Source organism: Sesamum indicum, linkage group LG3, assembly GCF_000512975.1.
Source record: "Sesamum indicum cultivar Zhongzhi No. 13 linkage group LG3, S_indicum_v1.0, whole genome shotgun sequence".
NCBI lineage: Eukaryota > Viridiplantae > Streptophyta > Magnoliopsida > Lamiales > Pedaliaceae > Sesamum > Sesamum indicum.
The window spans coordinates 15,824,067-15,848,456 of record NC_026147.1 but is presented as its reverse complement, the minus strand read 5'-3'; the positions used below and the strand labels follow the sequence as shown (position 1 = coordinate 15,848,456).

Here is a 24,390-nt window from a genome sequence, read left to right as displayed (position 1 = left end):
GGGACCATACATGTATATTGAATCAAATGTCCCTCGAACACGGTAATTTAGATAGAGTATATGTTGCTTCTTTATTGTTAGGACATGTAAAATGCAACCCGTCGTACGGAATCAAGCATGTCATCCAGACTGTGAAAGACCATACCGGATACGATATAGCATATCAAAAGGCATGGTACAGTTTGAAAATGGCACGTGAGATGATTTATGGCACATGGGAGAGCTCCGTTCAAAAGCTACCCAAACACTTGGGAGCTCTCCAAAAATATAATCCAGGAACGATTGTTGAATGGCAACATAAAGCCCGCGACACATCAACCGGTGCATATGTGATAGGGTACGTATTTTGGGCGTTCAAGCCGTGTATTGAAGGGTTCCAACATTGTCACAACCTTATCAGTGTAGATGGGACCCATCTATACACAAAGTACAAGCACAAGATGTTGATTGCTGCTGCCATGGATGGAAATCAACAGGTACTTCATCTTGCTTTTGCTATTATCGATGAAGAATCACTTTTATCTTGGAAGTGGTTTCTTAGACAATTGAGCAGACACATTATACGAGGGCGACGGGGTATCTGCCTTATTTCTGACCGCCATGCTGGTATCACAAGAGCTGTACGTGAATGTCCAGATTTCATGCCACCTAACGGCGTGCACCGATATTGCTTACGGCATGTGTGTTCCAATTTCAATAGTAAATACAAAAATGTTGTGTTGAAGGATCTTTGTTGGAGAGTTGGCTCTGAATATCAGATCAGAAAATTCAATCGCATTATGGAGGAGATAAAGAGCCAGTCCCTCGAGGCGTTTCAGTGGTTAGATAGGATCGACAAGGAAAAATGGACAGCATCACATGACGGTGGATGGCGATGCGAAATTCTGACGATAAATATGTCGAAATGCATAAATGGAGTATTGAAAGGGGCTCGCCGCCTACCGTTGACAGCAATTGCTGAGATGACGTTTCAGCGAAGTGTCCATTATTTCCGTGAGAGGTTAGCAAGAAGTACTGTAATGTTGACCAACAACCAACTGTGGACGGATTTTGCATATAAGATGTTCACACGTTGGCATCAAAATTCTGTTGAACATACCATCACCAAATACCATCAGTTCCAACAGTCCACCTCGGTTGTTATAAGACGTCACGGTGGACATGGAGTCAACACCCATGTTGTCAAAATTGCGAACCGAGAATGTTCTTGCGGCAAATGGACTCAATTTGGTATACTTTGCAGTCACGCTCAAAAGGTATGCGCTGTATTCATGATTAATGCTGCATCAATGGTGAAGGATTGTTACGATATAATGAGTTATAAGAATACATATTCTAAGTCATTTGAACCTGTACATTCCGAAGATTATTGGGATGTACCGGGATTTGAGTTGGTCCACGATCCTACTATTCGCATCTCTTCGCGCCCTGGTCGAAATCAAACAACACGTATTCACAAGGAGATGGATTGGGCGCAAAGGAGTGCACGACAACAAGCACAACAAAGAAATTCTTCAACACAATCGGATGTGCCAGTACCGGGTAGTCAGGATTAATTGTATATTTTTTGTATTTTTTACAATTGTACAAAAATATACACTTTTACATTTATACATTTAATGTAATTTTTTACAATTGTACAAAATAAATAACTATTACATTTGTACCCTTAATTGTAATTTTTTAAGTTAATACAATATTAATTTTATTAATTTTGAATTTTAGTATATTGTTAAAATTAATTATATATAAATTAAATTATATAATAATAATTTAAACGAAAAAAAAAAAAGCAGAATTCCCAAGTCGGGATTCAAAATCCCGACTTGAAGTCGGGGTTTTGTTTCCCGACTTGGGGAATTTTGCATTTTTTGGCATTAATTTAATGACGAGTCGCAATTTCAAATCGCGACTCGTCATGTTTGTGTTATTATTTTAAAAAAAATTATAATAAAATAAATTTTTTTTATAATAAGAAAATAATTAACTCAGAAAAAACAGGTGAAGCCATGATATTTACATTACTTCACCTTTTATTTTTTTTAAATAAATTATTGGAAAATAAGTGTATTGCACTAAAGAATATTACTTAGAATGAAAATTAAAACAATAAATGTAATAGAAATGATTGATTTTTACTAATTTAACTTGATCGTTTGATATTTGATATTAACTATTCACTTTCTTTTAACAAAAATCTCATACCCCTAAATATGTTATTTTAAGTGTCAATGACTTATTGACAAAAATACAACGAGTGAATTAATAAATATTTTTTCGAGAAAAATCATAATATCTTATTTTTCTGTCATACAGTTGATGTCACACTTTTGCGTGTATTATATATTTGGTCTGATTTTTATAATTTAGTTTAAATACATTTTCTTAATTTTAAGAAGAACAACACATTGATCATATATTGATATGACATCAAAATAGAGTGAATAGCAATCTATCTCCCTGTGATATTGAAAAGTAATTTATCCCCCTATGAAAAAAGTAATTTATCCCTCTATACTTTTTAAAATGAAGCAATTTACCTCCTTATATAGGGAGGTAAATTGTTGCTTTTTTAAAACTCATAGAGGGTAAATTATTGTTCTTTAAAAAATACAGAGAGGTAAGCACTATTTATTTTTTCGTATAGAGATAATTTGCTCATTTGCGATATCATAAGAGGTTGCTTGCACTTTTCTCTATCAAAATATGATATGATAGTGTGATGGAAGATGCATATCGACATAAGTCCAAGATAAGCCGAGATTTGCATAAATGCCTTAGCTAAAAGATGGGAGACACGATGCGTTCTCGCCTTATGAACCGGTCCTCTCAATGCTCTAGCTAGTTGATTCAGGATAGACCTTGCATTGGGTATGATTTGAGTCAGTGTTGATTGATCCCGGCTCCTGCATCGAGTTTCCTCTGGCATAAAGAGCCCCAACTCCTTGAGTGCATGTTTTTGTTCATGTAATCTTGACATTTTGATATTTTTATCCTTTATTCTTATAAGATTGTAAAAAAGTTTTATAATTTTTTGATATTTCATAATTTTGATCTTTCAGAGTATAATTATTGTAATAATATGTTAGATATATATTAATATCCGACAGAAATAATTGTAGTTAATTTATTTTTAATTAATAATATTTAATTGCTCTTACTTCAAAAAAAATTACTATATTATTTATGAACACAATTTCTTATTTTGATTTTTATTTACTTTGTTAAAAAGAAATTAAAGTTTAATATTATCAATTCATTGGAAGTAATTTGAAATTTAAAGTTTTCTATAAAATTAAATTCGAGATTTGGAGAATGTTTAGGGTAAGTTGAGAAAAATAAGCTTTTTTACGGTATAAAATGTTACAAGTTTTCATTTAAAAAAATAATAAAGGGCTTCCAACTTATTTTTAACATGTTAACTAATTCCTATAATTTAATAATATTAATTGTAAAATTATCGTTATTAATATCTTATAAGTTTGAAAAATTATATTTTATTCACATGCTTTAAAAGTTCAACTTTAAAATAAAATTTAATATTTTATAAATTTTTAAAGAGAATTTTAGAAGATATTTTAAATAAGTTTAAAACCAAACATTTTTTTTTATGAATCATAACAAATATTTTTTTTTAAAAAAAATATAATTTCTCATCTTCGAAACAAACTTGTCTGTCCCTTTCACTTTTCTTTTCCTCTTGACAAACAATTTTTTTTATTAGTCAATTTAATTTTCTTCTTTTTCATTCAATTAAATGAATAGGGTTAAATACAATTTATCTAGTGTGATATGTACAATGAGGAAAAAAAATTCTGTAAATTTATTTTTAGTAAATTACTCTCCTATGTTCGGAAAATAAAACAAATTATCCCCTATTAATAGTTTAGATAGAGAATAATTTACTTTATTTTTCAAAATATAGAGAATAATTTATTTAATTTTTTTACAAAAATTATTTTACTCATTCCGAATATTACAAGAGATAAATTATATTTTTTTAAATAAATATAATAAATATTTAAATTATAGACACATACCCTCTGTGCTTTCATTGCTAACATCATTAAATGCTTCCGTAATACATACTCAACACATATTGGAATGTTCAATGATAACGAGATTAACTAACTACCGCAGAAAGTGTGAGGAAATTGAAACGTCTTCAGTAATACCCAATGGCTGTTGATAATTTCAGCCGTTGGATTTTTGTCATTCTCATAAAATTTCGGCCATTTTTGGCGACTTGATTACCATGCATTCATTAACAAGGACGATAAAAACAATACGTAAAAATGGCAACAAAGTATTTTAACAATGCTGTAATTTTTTGCACAAAAAGCCTTCACCGGGAAGACAAAAGTAAAAGAACTCTCTCTCTCTCTCTCTCTCTCTCTCAAAATCTAATCCTTTCTATGTGAGGGGTTTGATTTCTCTCTCCAGGCTTCAAATTGTTCCAGATTGCAATTGAAGCAAGTTGTTATGAAATTACTGGGTTTTGGGGAATCCCAGATTACATACATGTTTATACATTCTTGATTTTGTATACTCATAGGGAACTTTAATTTCTTAGCTGAAGAAAATTTTCAATTTCATGGTCCCTTTCTTCTAAATCAATAATGTTTTCAATGCCTACCCATTAAGCTATCAGGAATTTCTGAGCCTGTAAATGATCAACCAGGCTACATATTGATCGCTGCACTGGTCAAGGCCTGCGTTGACCTTTTCCGGGTTTGTAAGAATATCCATTGACTCGTCAAGGTTTAGTTTCAAATTATTGATTTTGATAAATGGGTTTTGAGTGAGGGTGTGGATGCCCATGAAAGATCTTCGCTTTCTCCAGTCTTGACGGCTGTGCATTGAATTTTTGTGAAATTTGAGTGTGTAGTTTTGTAAATGGATACGAACCATAAAGGGGTGAAGATCGACAGAAGTAATAACGGTTTCAGCAATTTGAAGTCTCCAGCGGTTGTAGTGATTGAGGAGAGTGGTAGGGATGATGAGTCCCAGGCGTTGTTGTCTTTCCAAGATGTTGGGTTGTCAAAAGATTCAGAAAAGCGCAAGAGTGTGCAGTGGTTGGATAAGAATGGAGATAAGCTTGCAGAAATCCTGGAGTTTCAACCAAGGTAATTGAGATACTTTTGCTGTTGATGTTGCGTGATTCTGGTCTACCTGTGAAATTTGATTCTCGTTGTTGTGAATTGTTGGTATAAGTTGTTATATTTACTAGTTTTATCTTGATCATTTATGATTGATTTTCTTGTTGAATCCAACTGCGGGATTGAATTAATCGTATGATTTTAGAAAGGTGTGTATTTCCTGAGTTAGAATCCGAAGAACAATGAGATCATTGAATATGGAAGATATCAAGAATGCTAAGTGATGAGCTGTTGGCTGCTTTATTGTCTCCACCTCTTGTTTTCTATTTTTGATTGCTGAATCATATCTTGTTTGAGGTTTCTAGTGTTGTTCCGTAGATCATTTAGTAAATTTATGTAACTGACAAACACTAACTTCAAGAATCCTGTTTGGAAGAATAGGATAGGATCTGTAGCATGTCCTAATTTTAAATCCCACCTTCAAGTATGGATTTCAACAATAGGGTCTTGGACAATAATATATCATTTTAGCTTAACTGTACCCATCGCAAGCGGCACAGCAATAGTTTTCAGCACTGTGACCACAGTTGTCGGGGAGTTTCAATATATGAAAAGGTCAAGGGGCAGAGGATGTTTTTCACTACATACCACCTTATGCTCGCATTATATCTGCAAACTTGAGTAACAGCATTTTTCCATACTTTAAGTAACTCTGAAGCAGATGCATTGTGTTGAATTATAGTCATGTTCCGTTGTTAGATTCTCATGCGTAGGGTAACTTGATGATAGAATCCAGGTTGAAGAGTTTCAGTAAAATATGGTCCAGTTATCTCTTGTATCAGAAAGTATCTGCACGGTTTGAGTTGTTACGATGGTTGTGTGTTTGCTACAGTGCTACTGTTTCTTTTTCATTCTAGATGTAGTATCCTTCTCCCATTGTTATCTAGTCATAACACTCATACAGAGATGTACTAATTTATGTTGATCTCTCATGCATCAGTTTCTGTCAATATTGCTATTTCTACTGTTTCCTTTTATTTCTGATTTGTACTTTCTATGGTTTTACTGAAACATTGTTGAATAGAAAGAATTACCAAAGTATTTGAGAAGATTTGGTTACTTTGGATTGAACTTCTCAAAGCTGGTTGTTGCATCAGTTTGATGTCCCAATTCTTTTGCTGAAAAAATGCGTTATTGCGAGTTTTGAAACATTAGCTACCCTATTATTTTGACACTCTGGAAATGATCCACAATTTTGATACTCTAGATATGGCTTTGGGGGAGTCTGGCAAAGCATTTAGTTCATTTTCGAAGAACTGATTACTTGAAATTTGACTGTATGGGAGCTCGTTTATCTAAAATTTTGTTGTGTGTCTAAACTACAGCTTAGTTTCCCTCATTAGTTGAAAAGCCAATCTACCAATATGAATAAGAAATTAGCTTTACATTCGACTCAGCAGTAAAAAAGTGTAACATCCATGCTGCAAGTAGATATCTACTTGCTCCTTGAATGTTATCATAACATGTTTTTATTTGATCTTGCTTTGGCTTCTGGGATTAGATGAACTTTCAGTTAGCTTGATGCTGTAACAAAGGAGTATAGAAAATGGGAGAATATCCTATTACATCTGATAGGTTCCTGTAGGAAATGCCTGAAACTTGGCAAGTGAGAACGTCAGCCGCAAATGAGAAGGGGAACTCTAAAATTATTTCAAGTATCGTTGAGTACAATTTCTGTTAAATCTTTGAAGGATGGTGTGTGGGGACCTAAGAGTTCATGGCTATTGGGAGGTGCAGCCAAAGGCCTGGCACCCAAGTATTAATCGTCATACTGCAACGAGTAACAATGTTGGTAAGGTTGTGTTTGGACCTTGAATTTGTAAGGAAAGTGGAAAGGAGAGGAACTGAAACTAAATTCCACTACGTGTCCCTTTGGGACAAAAATAAGTTCCACTTACAAATTCATTTGATTGTAGTTGATTATCATGAAAAAGAAACTTATAGTTGTAAATAGAAATAAATCCCTGGAGTATTTATATTCGTATAAACACTTCATTTGCATCTTCCTTCAAAACCAGCAGAGGAAATGCTTTCTTTAGTGTTTTTATCAGCGTAATCCAAGCTCCAAACATCCTTCCTTTGCAGGCATGCATAAAATTTGTTTGATAATGTTTGTAATTCAGAAGCATGTGTGGTTTTTATCCTTAGAATTTGTGACCGCATAAGCTCAGAGTCTCTTTTTTTTATGTATCAACATTTGTCGATTACAAATCAAAATGGTGGGTCTTGCGAACATTCTTTCAAGGCATTCTCATTCTGCCAAAGGAAACATTATTATTTCTAGTTCTATAGACCAATTATTTCTAGCTCCTTTCACCTTAACTACCAAAGAGATCCAATGAATCCTCGGCACAAATTAAATTTCTCAGATCTTCTTTGTAATTGAAATACCTGTAAATATGGTTGCTTTATCACTTCGGCAGTGTCATTAGCTCTATTGAATCCTTGTTCTTGTTTCTTGATTTCCCTTTCTTCCCAAAACTTATACATTATTTCCTAGAGAGGAATTCTACTCAAATGGTTTTTGAGTTCTTCTCAGCATCATTCCTGGGCCCACCCAGCTCCTGACTTGAAGCTGCGAATAGTCACATTCAAACTGTTCTCCATATTCTTTCAGATAATTTATTCCAATCTAAATCTTGCTTCGACAGGTTTGTTATGTTCTTCTATTGACACTTCGGCAGTGTCATTAGCTCTATTGAATCCTTGTTCTTGTTTCTTGATTTCCCTTCCTTCCCAAAACTTATACATTATTTCCTAGAGAGGAATTCTACTCAAATGGTTTTTGAGTTCTTCTCAGCATCATTCCTGGGCCCACCCAGCTCGTGACTTGAAGCTGCGATTCCAATAGTCACATTCAAACTGTTCTCCATATTCTTTCAGATAATTTATTCCAATCTAAATCTTGCTTCGACAGGTTTGTTATGTTCTTCTATTGACTAAAAGATATAAAAACGCTACTTAACGAACTTTTTTCCTGTTTATGTTCTGTATCGAAAGAGAGTTACATTTCATAGAGGTGAAAACTATATTAGCCTAAAGAACTCTTATGACAAATTATTGGAGGTCGGTGAATGTTGTCGACTGCAGAGCATTTTAACTTATATATTTCTACTTGTTATCGTCCTCTCACACATTGTAACATCTTTTTCTGGCTTGCAGTGACGTGAGCGACTCAGACGAAGAAGAGTCAGATTCTTGCATGTGTAGAATAATGTAGATCAGATTCATTTGACTATTTCCTACCAACGGATTTGGTCGATTAGTAAGAGGTTAATGTCTTCATGGGGAAATGAGATTCACAGGATCAATTTCCTCCTTGGATCGACATCCCTACACCTAATGCAGCATCCTCAGCAAGACAAATTTACTGCACAGTACCAGAAACCAAAGAAGTAGACCTCGTCGACAGTTTCAGGAGTCTCATGATTGCCAATATACAATATGAAGTTTTTCTTTTTATCAAATGACGACGATCATAGTGTTTGCCGTTTGATACCAATCAGACAGACGATAACTCGAGATTGTGATATAGTGAAGTCACAGGTAAGTATCTTCACTTCACTTCTCCCACATCTGCACAAAATTGACAGTTTTGTGTATCAAACTTAGTTTGCTTCTCTGAACATATAACTTTTTTTTTTGAAGCAAAAAATACAGATTTTGAACTCCTTGTTGTATCAGTAGAAGATTGATGTTTCTATACGTGTAAAGATTTACGTTTCTCTGTTCTTTTCCAGCTATATAATGCCCATTACATCTATCATCCTCGGCCAGTTATTAAACGTTATGGTTTACCTTCATAGAATCTTGATCAAGCAACATCTCTGGCTTGTAAACTTAGATATAGAATTATCAGTCTAACGACGACATGATCCTCATATTCATACATGAATTCTTTATTGGGATTGTCTTTCCTGATAAGAGAATATTGAGAGAGTAACTTAATCTACCTAAAGCAGATTTACGGCATGTGCTATTGCATCGTCGATCAACGTGTTCCATGTCTCAAAGTTCTGTTTTCAAACTGGTTTTGAGCGTATATATGTCTTCCGTTCATCACCTATATTTCCTATTGCGGGTTTACATGTCTATGCTGTTTGTATCGACTATAAGATTCCAATCCCTGCAGCTCCATTTCTGTAAATCAAGAAGTTGCTCCAGGGTGCTGTTTCTTCCTTCAGGCATTCAGTCAGTGAATACTTCATTACCCACAGAACTCGATTTCCATGGAAAGATGTTCTTGGAGAGGCATTTCATTGTCGCTTTCACTGCTCTAGCCGTTCTTCTACTCATCACTAATCTCAACGTCCTCAAAATCCAAGTCGTTTTGAGCTCACTGTCTGCATAATCATACACATCTGCGGTTTTGAAATAGTTATAAATAGCCCCTTGTTATTTTAAAAAATTATAAATATCGTCTTCTGATGTTTGATAAAATTGTATAATTCTTGAATAAAGGTGTGAAATTATCAACTTTGCGTACTCTTTTTCTTATTTTTTTAAAAAATTGAAAAAAATCAAACGATACAAATGGAAAAATTTGAAAAATTGTTAAAAAGAAAAATATCTCAACTTAATCCATAAAAAAATTCAAAAATTATTGAAAAATAAGTGAAATTATAGTTCGTAGTCCACAAAAGCATTTCAGTTAGTGTACCATAAAAAATTGATCAAAACTTAACGAAAACTAACAGATTGGGCTAATATTAGACGACCACCAAAATTAGGGAGATGTTGGTATTCAAACAACGGCTGATTATTTATATTCTACCAAATCTAGAGGAGTTAGTTGTAATTTACAACTTTATTTTATTTGATATTTATCATTATGTAAAAAAAAAAATTCTGGTATATCCAAATGTTACAAAGAAAATAAGATATAATTACAATTATGACATTAATATATAATGGGTAACACAAGAAACAGTTTGTTAACAATTTCAATTGTAAATAAAAGGTGAATTAAGTTAATATCTTAATATTAGTTAATTCACATAAATTTAAATAATTAATATTAAATATTAAATAATTTAAATTCAAAAATTATATGTCCATACAATACACGAGTTAAAAATTAAAGTAATAGAATAGTATAATAGATATTAGATAAATACTAAAAAATAAAGATTATTTCGTTGACTACCTCAGATATATTTTTTAAAAAAAAATATTGACCAACTTCAGATATATATATATATATATATATAAACCTTGGCCACTCTTCAGAAAAATGGATTCATATACTTTAATTTGATCTATTAGAAATGTATATCTAAGATATAGAGATGTTATTCTAGCTAAAAAGTCTACTTAAATTAAATAGTTAATAATTTGACTTAAAATAGAAACAATTAAGAACAACTTTTTATGTCAAATGTTTTTGTGTATATAATATTATCACTTATTATTAGACCTTTAGGACATGCTTACAGAAGTACATTAGATGGGAAATGGGGTTGTCTACAAGGAAAATGGCAAGCCCCGGAGAAAGTATTTGGGCCCGGTACTACCCTCCTTTAGCTCCATGATTCACATCCTGGCTATGCAGTTGGGATCCTCCTTGCCTTGGCCCCATATTTGTTGTTTTTTACTACCAAAATTGCCATTTCCCTTGACAGAAGGTTCAGAAACCACTCACAACTATCATATTTCTCAACCTCTACATATAAAACAGCAATTGGATAAATGTTGTCATTTGGATTCCTACTAATAGCAAGCAACAACTGCCCTTTGAATAAGTCCTTCAAAAAGCACCCGTCCAACCCAATTAATGATATACACACCTCAACGAAACCATCTCTTATCCCTCTCAGGCAAAAATACATTCTTTCTAGAATACGTGAATTAACTTCTTTGTTCAACTTCATTATTAGGAAGCTCCTAGGATTATGTTTCACTACTGTATGACAGTAATCATAAAGTTTTGCATATTGTTGTTTCACATCACCTCTTTTCAATTCAAGAGCATATCTTTTGGCTCTATACACTTTATAAGTTGAAACTTTAATCTGCAATTCTCTTCTGACTTTGTTCTTTAATGATTGAAGAGACTCATTTGGAATGTTTCTTACAAAGCTTTAAAGTCTTTTACCAATGTACTTGTAATTGGCTTGTTTATTTTTAACTTTATGTGCACAAGTTTGTTATCCCTTAATAGACTTTATCTGAAATGTTGTGGATTTCACGACTGAATATGCCCTCAACTTCCAATTATACTTATTTTTACAAGTTGCAAGTCCCAATCCCTCATCACATCCCTGAATTTGGCTCTTGTCTCAAACTTTATACCCACTGCAAAGTCTACTTCACCCATATTCATCCTCTCATCCCACTCTGGACACCCATCCCCCTCATCATCAGACTCCCTAACAGATTTTAACTCTTCAATCTCACAATCACTAAACCACAGACTATCTCCCTTACTACTCGCCTCACCCTCAACCCCAGTTTGAACCTCTGCATCAACCCCAGTTACCACCTCAGTTTGAACCTCTGCATCAACCCCAATTTCCACCCCTGTCTCATTCCCTACTTCCTTAACATTCCCAGCCTTAGCCCCTGCACCCTCATTCTCAACCTCAACCCCTTCCTCAACATTCCCAGCCTCAGCCTCTATCCCCTCATTCTCGTCCCTTCCTCCACCCCTACACCCTCATTCTCAACCTCAGGCCCTTCTTTAACCCTTTCCTCAACCCCTACACCCTCATTTTCAACCCTTCGTCAACCCCTACAATCTCATTCTAAGCCTCAATCCCTTCCTCATCTCCTACACTCTCAACATTATGCTATAACAGTAGTACATGTTCTTCATAATTAAGAATATTACCACTAGCATCTATAGGAAACAAGGGGCCTATTTTTTCTTCAATGTAAATTGATATAACATTACAACCTTTATAGTCTCTTAAAAACTCTCTAATACCCTCATCCCCTTCTAAAATTTTTATAGACATCTGTAATGTTTGTTGATGAAGTGAATAATAGATTACTACATTACTACCCTTGCCCCTTACTTTAGTGTATATTGCCCCCAACTTTAATAATCTTTCTTTATCAACTTCTGGAAAAAAGACCTCATACCCCCCAACTTACCTAATAGTTGGTGCCCATTGTATAACTCCACCCAAACCACGCAAAAAGTCTGCATGGTGTCCCAAAAGCATTCTTTGTAAATTAATTAAGAAACTAACTTAGCCATAACACATAAAATTAACAATGAATTACTACAGAAATTGTAAATATTTCTATGATTAACCAGAAAAATCTGAACATTTGCAGCAATAAAAAAAAATACAAAACCAAACAATCCGAAACTGTAATAAACAAAATTGGGGGGCAGGGAGAGATGAAAAATGCAGAAAAATTGGAGGTGGGACCAGAATACAAAAAAAAAACATTAAACAACCAATAAACAACAAAATATGCAAAAAAAAAGTAAATAGTAAAAAAAGTAACTATATCAAATGTAAATAAAAATCCTACATATTTTCAAATAAAAACCACAAAACTCTTACAAGAAGCACAACATTTTTCTCAAAACAAATAAAAACTTAACAACTATTCTTCAAGAACACGAATGGCCTCTATGCAGCTTCACCTTCTCCTCGAACACAAACCCCAACTCTACCTACGAATCCTAAACTGATGTTTTTTGTTCTATTTAGAGTAAACAAAAATCAAGTTTTTCGATCAAATCCCTTCGGTTTCGCCCTCCAATCTCAAACCAAAAAATCCTAATTTTTCTACTACAGTAATTTCTCTCTTCTCTTTGTAATTTTTTTTTCTCTCTCTTCGATTTACTTTTTGACTGTAGTAATCAAAAGTTTGTAAATAATTCAAGGGGTATAACGGTCAAACAGGGAAAAATATAACGCCGTCAATGCTAATTTAAGAAAAGGGCAAGTGAGCTAACTAAAATAAAACATGAGGGAGTTTTTAGCCTATTTTGAAAACAAGAGGATGTTTTTTGCTAACTTTTTAAAACACAAGGGGGTTTTATGCATTTTAGCCTATTTTAAATTTCTTCCTCCAGATACCGGAAATAAGACAAACAACTCTGGATTTAATTAGCCTAGGAAAGAGATCGGGTAGTTTTAGAAAGATGTCGAATGATTAGGGTTTATATTTGTTCCAGTTATTATTTGGTTAATAGTCAATATTTATTACAGTTTTAGCTTAATTTTAGCTATATATAGTCAGAATATTTATTATAATTTATTATAATTTTAGCTACGCTCAAAATATTTATTATCATCAATATTTATTATAGTTTTAACTATAGTCAGAATATTTATTATAATTTATCATTGTAATTAATATTTTGAAAGTTGTAGTGTATTTACATGCCCCACATATACTAACCAAGAATTTTGAAGGGTCCCTAATCCACCACGTTTGCCAAATTCCATCTGCACATTATTCACCCAAATCAAACACAACTCCATCTGCCCCACATCCAACTTGCATTCAACTTATTTCCAATTCAATTTAAAAAAAAAAATTTATGTGAAATTTTTGAATGAAAAATTAAAAAAAAATAGAAAAGAGATAAAAATTTATATAATTTCAACTTCTTTAGTTGAAGGAGCAGTTTAATAATCCATCCATCTTAAGTTTTAAGGGTAAATTCCAGCTATTTTTTTTTTAAGATTTAATATAACTATGAAAACCTTTTTGTTGTTTTAAAAATTATAAAGATTTCCCTTAAATGAAAATTAATACGTAGCATATAAACGGTGAAGTGGAAATTATTGCTTTATCCTGGTTGGATTTTTTTTTGAGAAAAATATAAAAGAATTTGAAAGTGCGGAAAAAAAAATAATTCATAGAACATATTAGTCCATAAAAATATTTAAAAAATTCTAAAAAATATATAAAAATTTAATTCGCAATCCAAAAGCGTATTGTTTTGTCAGTTTACTATAAAAAATTGGATGAAAACTGAACGAAAGCTGATGGAATTGGCTCATTTGTTAACCGAAAGTTAAAACATGGAGTATTTATAATTTTTTAAACAATAAGAAGGTATTTATAATTATGTCAAATTTGAGCCAATGCAGCAATAAAATACTTAAAATTATTTTTATTATGCATGAATAATTATATTAAATATCAAATAATTTAAGGAAGAGAGTATAGTGCAAGTAAATAAAGGCAGTATTGATGGGACTACTTGTATTTGATATGCGAAAGCCACCATGTGAAAGCTCAAACAAATTGAACTTTTCGGTAAAGTTAAAAATGGTATGATGTCCCTCAAAGACTAGTGATAGAGATCACGTGGATGTCGGAAAGTAAATTTGAGAAGTTATGATTTTAGAGACCTGTGAGTTTGAATCCTACCAATATATAAGATATTGTTATATTGTATTAGTATGTGTTTGTATTTCTATTATAGTCGTAAGTGTCGCTTAGATATAATATATTTTATATTTGTTGATCAAGATATAATTGTCATAGTTATTTTTATTAGCTATATATATTCAATATTAATGATTGTAATCGATATATTTCGACTAATAATAGTTAATCGTTTTCACTTAAAAAGAATTGATTTATAAGTTTGGTTGAAAAAATTGTGGAATAAGATAAAGGTAAATTTAATATAATTGCAAGTATTGTTTATTTATTGTTTGAAAAATTATAAATATACTTCTAAAATTATGAAATACCTTAACAAATATCCCCTGTGACAACTCATCATAGAGGGTATTTGTTAGGATATACGTACTTTTAAGGGGGTATTCGTAATTTATCAAATAATAAAGAGATATTGTAGTTAAAGGAAATCTTGGGAGAGTCTATTGTAAATTATCCTAAGAGGGTGTCTGACTGAATTTATTTAAAAAAACTTATATAGCCTTCGATATTTTATAAGATGTTCCTAAAACTTATAATATTTTTATTTTAAAATTTTTTTTTAGAGTATACAAATTTTAACCTTTATCCGAAAGTAATTTTTATAAAATTTTAGAGTTAATTATACTGAGACCCCATCTGAAAATGCGAACATTTAGTATAAGTGTCTTAGAAAATAGTCATTGATTAATCGAACGTTTATTGTGTGTTTTTTATTATATGCATATAGTGTAAGGATAATTTTATCTAAAAATTTAATAAAAAAGATGAATATTATACTTATTAGTTTAAAGGAATAAATAATATATTTCATATAGTTAAAGAATTAATCTGTATTCAAATTTATTTTTTATAGTTTAAAAAAAATACATCATAATTAAAATATATTGATTTTGAGATATGGGACGAAAAATTCTATTTTCGATTTGAATTTAAATAAACTACAAGCCGATTTAGATATCTGCTAACCAAGAATGTCGAAAGGTACATAATCTACCACGTTGATTTAAATTACAACCATAGAATCATAGATGTCGGATGGATGTGGATTTGTTATTCAAATATACTCAAATCATATTTAATTAATTAATCTTGGTGATAGAAAGACAATTTTGTGGTAATCTATGAAATAAATAGTAATAATCACATCAATTTATCATATAGAAATTTTAGCAATATTGACAAGTCAAGACTATACAGACGAGATCTATAATTCGACATGTCTAAGCACGTGCCCCTTTTTTCAAAAGTGATTCATTACATTTTGTCATTCGAATTATGATTATTTTTATATTTTGCTATCTAAATTTTTTCGTATTAATTTATCATCTCAATTTTATAAAATTTTGCACTTTGTCATTTAAAAATATTTTTCAACACAGTTTTTTATTAAAAAAGCATCACATTGCGCACATGTGATATTTAAAGATTTGTGATGTAATATTTTTTACATATGCACAATATGTGATATTTGTTCGGTAGAATAATTGATTTTCAAACAAATTTTTTATCGAAAAAATATCACATGCAGTCACATGTGATATTTAAAGGTTCGGCAGAAAAATCAACAAAGAGATAGTCATATATGGCAAATCGTAAATTTCGTAAAGTTAAGATGTAAGTTGATACCAAAAAAGTTTTCGATAGTAAAATATAAAACCAAATATAGTTTGAATGACAAAATATAATTTATCCTTTAAAACATCAAAGAATTAATAATTACATGTTTAGCACATGAATTTTTCATTAAAATAATAGCAACAATAAAAGAATTAATTGATTTTTTCTTATAGTTTAAAGGATTATGAATAAGAGTCGTATAATTAACAAGGATAATTATACCCCTCTCCCCTGGGGTATGGTGTAATTACACTTTACACCTCTTGTGGTTTGTAAAATTACATTCAGCTAGAACTTCTTCTTTGGCTGTGGGATATTTTAGGAGTATCATCGGATGGTGAAGCAATTTGTTGTGGTTGATGGGTTATGGCCTCCTTGATAATATGTAACCCGATGTTCGAATCTATCCACCAATTGACTATACCGTTCAATATTTAGTGGTTTAGATTGATACAGAGCTTCAAGGGCATTCAGCTCTTCTGCCTGAAGATTATATAAAAATAATGAATGTTGTGTTGTAAAAATATATTTAAAATAAAATATGTGATATTATATAACAATGTACCACAACTTGCAACATAGGTGCATCTCCAGATTGGTACCCGCTTTCCACATGTCTATCAGTAGATGATGACACGAACATTTCCAATAACCTTGTTCTGTTTCTCTTTTATTGAAAATGGGTGGTCTTTGTACAATCGGTGTCATATCGTTTTTGCCCATCTAGTGATGTATCGTATGTGCTGCAGGTGCCAATCTGTGCCTGTATGATTTTTTTCTGGAGATATGATGGAGGATCATATCTCGAGTATCCGTCGCTTTTGGAATATTTTGCCTCATCCCGAATCAGTGAAGAACCCGTTCCGGACGATGCATTCCCACTATTGCATAGAATACTAATGGACATGATGTTCTCCATAGCTGGGGGTTCAAATCAGCAGCGCAAGCCATAATGACATCTGAGTCCATTTCATAGGGCTGCCAGATGAATTGCAATAAATAAAATGATGTAGATTAATGCGCATTTAATTCACGGTATAAATGTACGTATAATATTAAATACAATTCACGATATAAATGTGTGCTTTAAACCAACTAATGAAGCTTCAACTCATTCAGGGTGAAAATTTTGAAATACTTATTTGAATTCTTTCCTTGTTTCGTCGGTTTTAGCTTCTCGCATTGAAGTATTTGTGTATTTTGGTGGTGAATTATCTAGCGTGGCTGGTCATTGAAAGTGTATTTTGATCAGATGGTGGTGTATTTTGATCAGATGCACATTGCGGCAATGAGGATACAATGTTCATCCACTTACGCTCAGTTTCTATCAAAGATTTGTCAAAAAATTGGTGTTGATAGCAACGAATACTCATTGAAAGTATCTGCGAAACATTCATGAAAATAACTCGGTCGAATCAAAGAAACACTCAAACAAATCAAAGATGACGACACGTTATCATTTTTCATGGATCCTGTGGGTAGATTCCTACTCATGGAAATTTATGTCGAATCACAACAAATCGATCACGAGGATACTCCACAAATGGGCCGATAGTGGGGAGCTGTCAACAAAACTATGAGTCAACAGTGGGGAGAAGCTAACCCACAGATGAGTCAACAATAGGGGGAATACATAGCGCTTTTAGCAACCCCAGGATTCCTTTCATGTTCTAACATGGACAATTTGACAGGTACGTATTACACTAATTTTGGAGCAGGTACTTCGAATACCGATTTTGGCGCAGGCACCTCTAATTATGACACAGAGTATTATACTCCCAATATGGTGATTGTTACGCAAGGGCTTGAAAATATTGAAATCAATTGCACAGAGCCTACCCACTCACATACTCCCGACATCTCCATTTTTATACCAAATGATGCTGAGGCAGAAGACCCTGTCGGAAATTGTACACTCCATGAGGCTGAGCCAGAAGACCTTTTTGCGGACACTTTTGCTTATAATTCAGAGGATCCTTCTGAACCAGATAAAGTGGAATGTCCAATTCTACCCGAGGATGGACCACACAATGTTAACATAAATGTTGTGGCTGAAACATTTGCAAAAGGTACATCATCTTCTGAACCAGCTATGCCACACCGAACTACTCAGCAAATATTTTACCGTTCTATACCATTTTTTGAACAAACATTCTTGAAAGTACCCGTGGATTCCATTGATGTATCGATCATGAAGTATGCAAAATTTTATGACAAAAATGAAGGCAAACTTGATGCCAGAATACTTTTCAAAAATAAAGAAGTTTCAATCGAGGCGGTGAAAGATCACTCGATATAACATGCACGTAGCGAGTATCTTGTAACTAAAAGTTTAAAGGTCAAGTGGAAAGTGGTCTGTAAGCAGCACAATCCAAGTATATATATATTTGTATAAGCATAAACATACATCATTAGTCGATTTATTCATATTTATGTCTTTCAGATATGTCGTGTAGATGGAAGCTATGAGGGGTTCTAAAATAAAAAATTAAAAGGTGGACAATAACCAAATATGGGGGACCATACATGTATATTGACTGATGTGACCACCGAATATGGTAATTTAGATGGGGTTTATGTTGTTTATTGACTTTTAGATCAGGTGAAATGCAACCTCGCATACGGAATAAAACATATTATCAAACTGTGAAAGACCACACAGGGTACGATATACCATACCAAAAGGCATGGTACAGTTTAAAGATGGTACGTGAAATTGTTTACGACACGTGAAATTATTTACGGCACATGAGAGAACTCAGTTCGAAAGCTACCCAAATACATGGGAGCTCTCCAAAAATATAATCTAGGAACTATTGTTGAATGGGAACACAAACCCTTTCAACCGTCAACTGGTCCATATGTGCTAAAATATATCTTTTTGGTGTTCAAACCGTGTACAAAGGATTCCAGCACTGTCGCAAACTTAAATATGACCCATTTATACACAAAGTACAAGCACAAAATGTTGATTGCTGCTGCCGTTGATGGAAATCAACAGGTACGCCCGCCCTCTTGCTTTTGCAATTGTCTGAATAATCATATTCATTTTGGAAGTGGTTTCTTAGACAATTGAGCAGACATGTTATACGGGGGCGACGTGGGATGTACCTTATTTCTGACCGTCATCCTGGTATCATTAAAGCAGTACGTGAAAGTTCAGATTTTGTGCCACCTAACAGCATGCATCGGTATTACTTGTGGTATGTGTATTCTAATTACAACAGCCATTTCAAAAACGTTGTGTTAAAAGATCTTTATTGGAGAGCTAGCTCTGAATATCAACCCAGAAAATTCAATCAAATTATGGAAGAGATAAAGAGCCAAAAGCTAGCTGCGTTTGAATTCTTAGACCAGATTAATAAGGAAAAATGGACAGTATCTCATGATGGTGGATGGCGATGCAGTATTTTGACGATAAACATGTCAGAAGCATTAATGGAGTATTCAAAGGGGGGGCGCCGCCTACCGTTGACAACAATAGTTGAGATGACGCTTCAACGAACTGTTCATTATTTTCGTGAGAGGTTAGCGAAAAGTAGTGAAATGTTGGCCAACAACCAACTGTGGACGTATTTTGCATATAAGATGTTCACACATTGGCAACAAAATTCTGTTGAGTGTACAGTCACCAAATACCATCAGTTCCAATTGTCCGTTTTGGTTGTTACAAGACGTCAGAATGGACATGGACTCAATACCCATGTTATCAAAATTGCAAATCGAGAATGTTCTTGCTGCAAGTGGACTCAATTTTGTATTCCTTGCAGTCACGCTTAAAAGGTATGCGTTGTATACATGATTAATGCTGCATCAATGGTGAAGGATTATTATGATTTAATGGCTTACAAGTATACATATTCCAAGTCATTCGAACCTGTGCATTCCGAAGATTATTGGGATGACCCAGAATTTGAGTTGGTCCACGACACTACTATTCGTATCTCTTCACGAACTGGTTGAAACCAAACATCACGTATTCATAACGAGATAGATTGGGGCAAACGCGTGAAAGGCAACAAGCCCGACAAAGAGATTCTTCTACACAATCAAATGTGCCGGTGCGGGGTTGTCAACAATAATTGTATAGTTTATTGTATTTTTTACAATTGTACAAATAAATATACACTATTAGGGGAGTGTTGAACGAAGTACACGATTAAAAGTTTATGTAATCCTTTTCTACTAATATCAAATATTTTCTTTATCAAAATTCTAATAAAAATGGGTCAGTTATAAATAAAAAAATTCTTGTAGGAGGTGTAAATTTTTAAACTTTTTAATAAAATTTTATATTTTAAATTAATTCAAAATATTACGTCAAAAAATACTATTAAAAATAAATCAAATAATATAAAAAATTATATCTGTATTCAAATTAAAAATTTGACCTAGACGACAATCGCACGTTATGTTTGACATAATACATTTGTACGTATATGAACAGTGTATTCATCAAGTGCACCAACTACCAAGTACAGTGACCCCATGCCCTATTATTAACTTTATGTACCAGAGAGTGAGAGCCGTGGCCTCTCCCACTGCCTTCCATATATAATAAATTAACTGTTACGGAAAGTCGTCTTTGTCTGTCAATTATAATAAATTAATTTTTACTATAAATAATTATTTATATTTTAAAATATATTATAAATAACAATAAAATATATAAATCAATACCGTATATTATTTTTAAAAAAATAAATAATTAAATAATTAAAAATAAAATAATTTATGGATATTATTGACCCCAAAAAATTTGCTTTTCTTGGTTTACAAGCTGATGTTTGTGAGCGAAATTTTCGTATTAGTATAATATATAGATTAAAGGAAGAATTTGAGTAGGGGTGGTTCAAAATACATAAGGATATTTTTAATAATTTAAAAAATTGGTGTCGCAGTGTAAGTAACAAATATATTATTAATAAAAATATATTATGTAATTAATAAATTCAATTTTAAAAGATAAAAAATAAAAAAAATCAACTTAAAAGATAATCGACGCAATAAAGAATTGATACCAGGTGTTAAAATAACGTAGAATTATTTTTATTAAGAAAATAATAAAAATTAACTTTTAGAATAATCTAATTAAAGGTAAAATTATTATATACAAAAATTAGTAAGATGATGTGACTAATCAATGGTTGTGATTGTAGAATTCTTTCTCTTTTTAGATTAGTATAAATATTAAAAGATTAATTGTTCCTTCATATTAAAATTTACCATTGCTTTATAACCTTAATCACAAAAATCGTCTCATATTTTTTTTAATACATTAATTATCAATACATAGTTTATCTAAATTAAATTAAAATTCGACACTTTCTACGATATATATTATATTGATAACGATGATTATATATACATGTAAAATAAATACTGATATATAATTTCGATTTCAAGTAACAATAAGCTTAAAATGGGAGTAAATTTAATCTTTGAGTACATGTAATTGCTCGAAATTAATTCTCTACACTGAATAGTTAATTTAACATGAGTCGGAAAGTTGAATGATATTTTTGGTATTATAATTTAACAATGTCAACAAGCTAGATTTTGTAAGATTTGAGATCCACTCGACCCTCTTATTTTTTTTTTACCAACATGGGAATTATTTTTTAATTTTTATTTAATTTTATTGTTAACATCAATAAATTCAGTGAATTTTGATCAATTAAGAACTTATTTATTAGACAAAAATAAATATTAAAAGTGTTAGACGTAATTTCTCAAATTACGTAAAAAATAATATTTTAAAGCCAAAAAAGTTGTCTGCATTCTCTGCCTGGTTAGTCCCTGAAGCGTCACCATCCTGCTCAAAAGTACACAAAGCGCACACATTGGTCACATTCTTACGTGAAGTTGCAAGAACTCATTGCAATTTAGATTGGTGAAGAAATCGTACATCATGTTTTATTTATGTGCTCCAATAATTTGCAAATAAGACCAAACTTTTGTCCAATCCTTAAAGTTTTAAACTTTAATGCGTCGACATTTTAAAAAATTATTTACGTAATATGTGTTTTTAATGATTAAACTAAAAAAGACAAAAAACATCGATATGATATGACATCATGATGGCTGATAGCATGTCCAATACGTTTCGGACATATATGTTGTAGCACCCCATTTGTTATAAGGGCTATATTTATCCTAAACGTTATACTTATAGTAACCCCTGTGTTTATATATATACATTTGCACATAATCATCTAATCAATTTGCATACGTAATCCCAACGTCATAATAGGTATTATCAACTCACAACATCATATATATACATATCAAACACCACAAGTAATTTTCATGCTTACGTTCCCTCTATACAACAAAATATAATTTGTACTCTAACTGACAACGAGGAGAAAATAACATACTGGCCCGACCTGCCTGAGTATATAATTTAGGGTATATAATCCTGCCTGAGTATATAATCCCAACGTCATAATAGGTATTATCAACTCACAACATCATATATATACATATCAAACACCACAAGTAATTTTCATGCTTACGTTCCCTCTATACAACAAAATATAATTTGTACTCTAACTGACAACGAGGAGAAAATAACATACTGGCCCGACCTGCCTGAGTATATAATTTAGGGTATATAATCCTGCCTGAGTATATAATCCCAACGTCATAATAGGTATTATCAACTCACAACATCATATATATACATATCAAACACCACAAGTAATTTTCATGCTTACGTTCCCTCTATACAACAAAATATAATTTGTACTCTAACTGACAACGAGGAGAAAATAACATACTGGCCCGACCTGCCTGAGTATAGCGCGTAGACCTATTCTTCAATAGTCAAACAGGTCTTCAATAGTCAAACACCTCAAAGTCTATTCCTGAAAGAAAATGTCAGCAGAGGGATGAGCTTGCCACTCAGTAAGCAAATAACCAGCCTTATCTATATATGCATGTCAAACACAGCCCAAACAAGATAATCAAGCAGCACGAATAGAATACAATCAATTTAATTCCAACATAGTCAACTTTATTACACCACATGACTATCTCATAATAAGACAACCAACCAAACTCCATTTTTCCTAGTTTGCTCACCAGAAGGTGATATTGTGTTTTTCCCGCCAACTCAATCTCACCGTTACATAAATTCAAGTGAACCCCCTTGACAGCCGGTTCATCAATCTCATTTCGCACATAGCATTTTCTTTTCACACATAGCATTTTTTTTTTTTGCACATAGCACTTTCTTTTCGCACATAGCACTTTCATATCACCTTATAGGCTTTTCAACACATCAAGGGGTATTCACACCACAATTATATTCAATTTCCACCATTCCCTCATTTCCACATATCACCATTCTTGTAAGCAACTAGTAAAGTAAAACCATATATCAATACATTCTCATTTTCAGACACCACAACATAACATACAACAAACATGATATTTCAATGTACTTTCTCATTCCACATACACAATATCGTCAATCAAATCAGATCATCCATCACTCATATATTTTTAGATAAATCAACATCAGCATGAACCACAAATTCAGATAACAGTAAAATCACAAATAAAGATACATATATAGATAATACTAATTATTTACTTACCTCGACCTTACAACGCCTTTATCTATTCAATAGGTAGTGGTTCGGTCTTTTCACTCCACTCCCGTATCCTATAATGAGTTATACCACATACAATTAATATATCGAGAATATCGTAATTTCTTTTAAATATAATGTTGACTATCATTTGTACAATTTCTAATAATTCCTTAATATTTCATTTCTATCGAAATACAAATCTTCATTTTTCCTCTTTATTAACATACCATTTATTAAATATAATTCTCGGAATATTTCTATGAATTTTCTATCAATTTCTATACTCTTTAATTAAACAATAATACATATAATTGCGTATTTGGTTAACAATTCCGATGGAATTATATAAATTGGCTATGCAACATTCAAATCTAATAAATTTAACAATCTAATTGACCAATGATATTATTTTTATATCTAATTTGATATTTAATTCGACACTATTTTAAATAGCCAAACTCGTAAAATACTCCGATTAAATAGTACATCGCTTAGTATAAACAATATTTAATAAATGGATTAATTAAATAATATAATTATATAAATTATTAAAAATTAAAATTCAACATCCATACCTCTATTTTCCGAAATGTGTGTGTGCGTTACTGTGTATGTATGAGTGTGTGTGCGTTACTGTGTGTGTATGAGTG

General features: G+C 32.1%; 3 protein-coding genes across 3 annotated transcripts; all 3 read left to right on the top strand.

Annotated features, from left to right (window-relative positions):
* Positions 201-1,556, top strand: LOC105158539. Its single transcript, XM_011075321.1, has 2 exons — positions 201-1,000; positions 1,244-1,556. The coding sequence occupies exons 1-2, from the start codon at positions 201-203 to the stop codon at positions 1,554-1,556; spliced, it is 1,113 nt and encodes a 370-aa protein (XP_011073623.1).
* LOC105158483 lies at positions 4,317-8,922 on the top strand. Its single transcript, XM_011075268.2, has 2 exons — positions 4,317-5,126; positions 8,322-8,922. The coding sequence occupies exons 1-2, from the start codon at positions 4,897-4,899 to the stop codon at positions 8,377-8,379; spliced, it is 288 nt and encodes a 95-aa protein (XP_011073570.1). The 5' UTR covers positions 4,317-4,896; the 3' UTR covers positions 8,380-8,922.
* On the top strand, positions 8,575-9,551 carry LOC105158482. Its single transcript, XM_011075267.2, has 2 exons — positions 8,575-8,705; positions 9,292-9,551. The coding sequence occupies exons 1-2, from the start codon at positions 8,604-8,606 to the stop codon at positions 9,508-9,510; spliced, it is 321 nt and encodes a 106-aa protein (XP_011073569.1). The 5' UTR covers positions 8,575-8,603; the 3' UTR covers positions 9,511-9,551.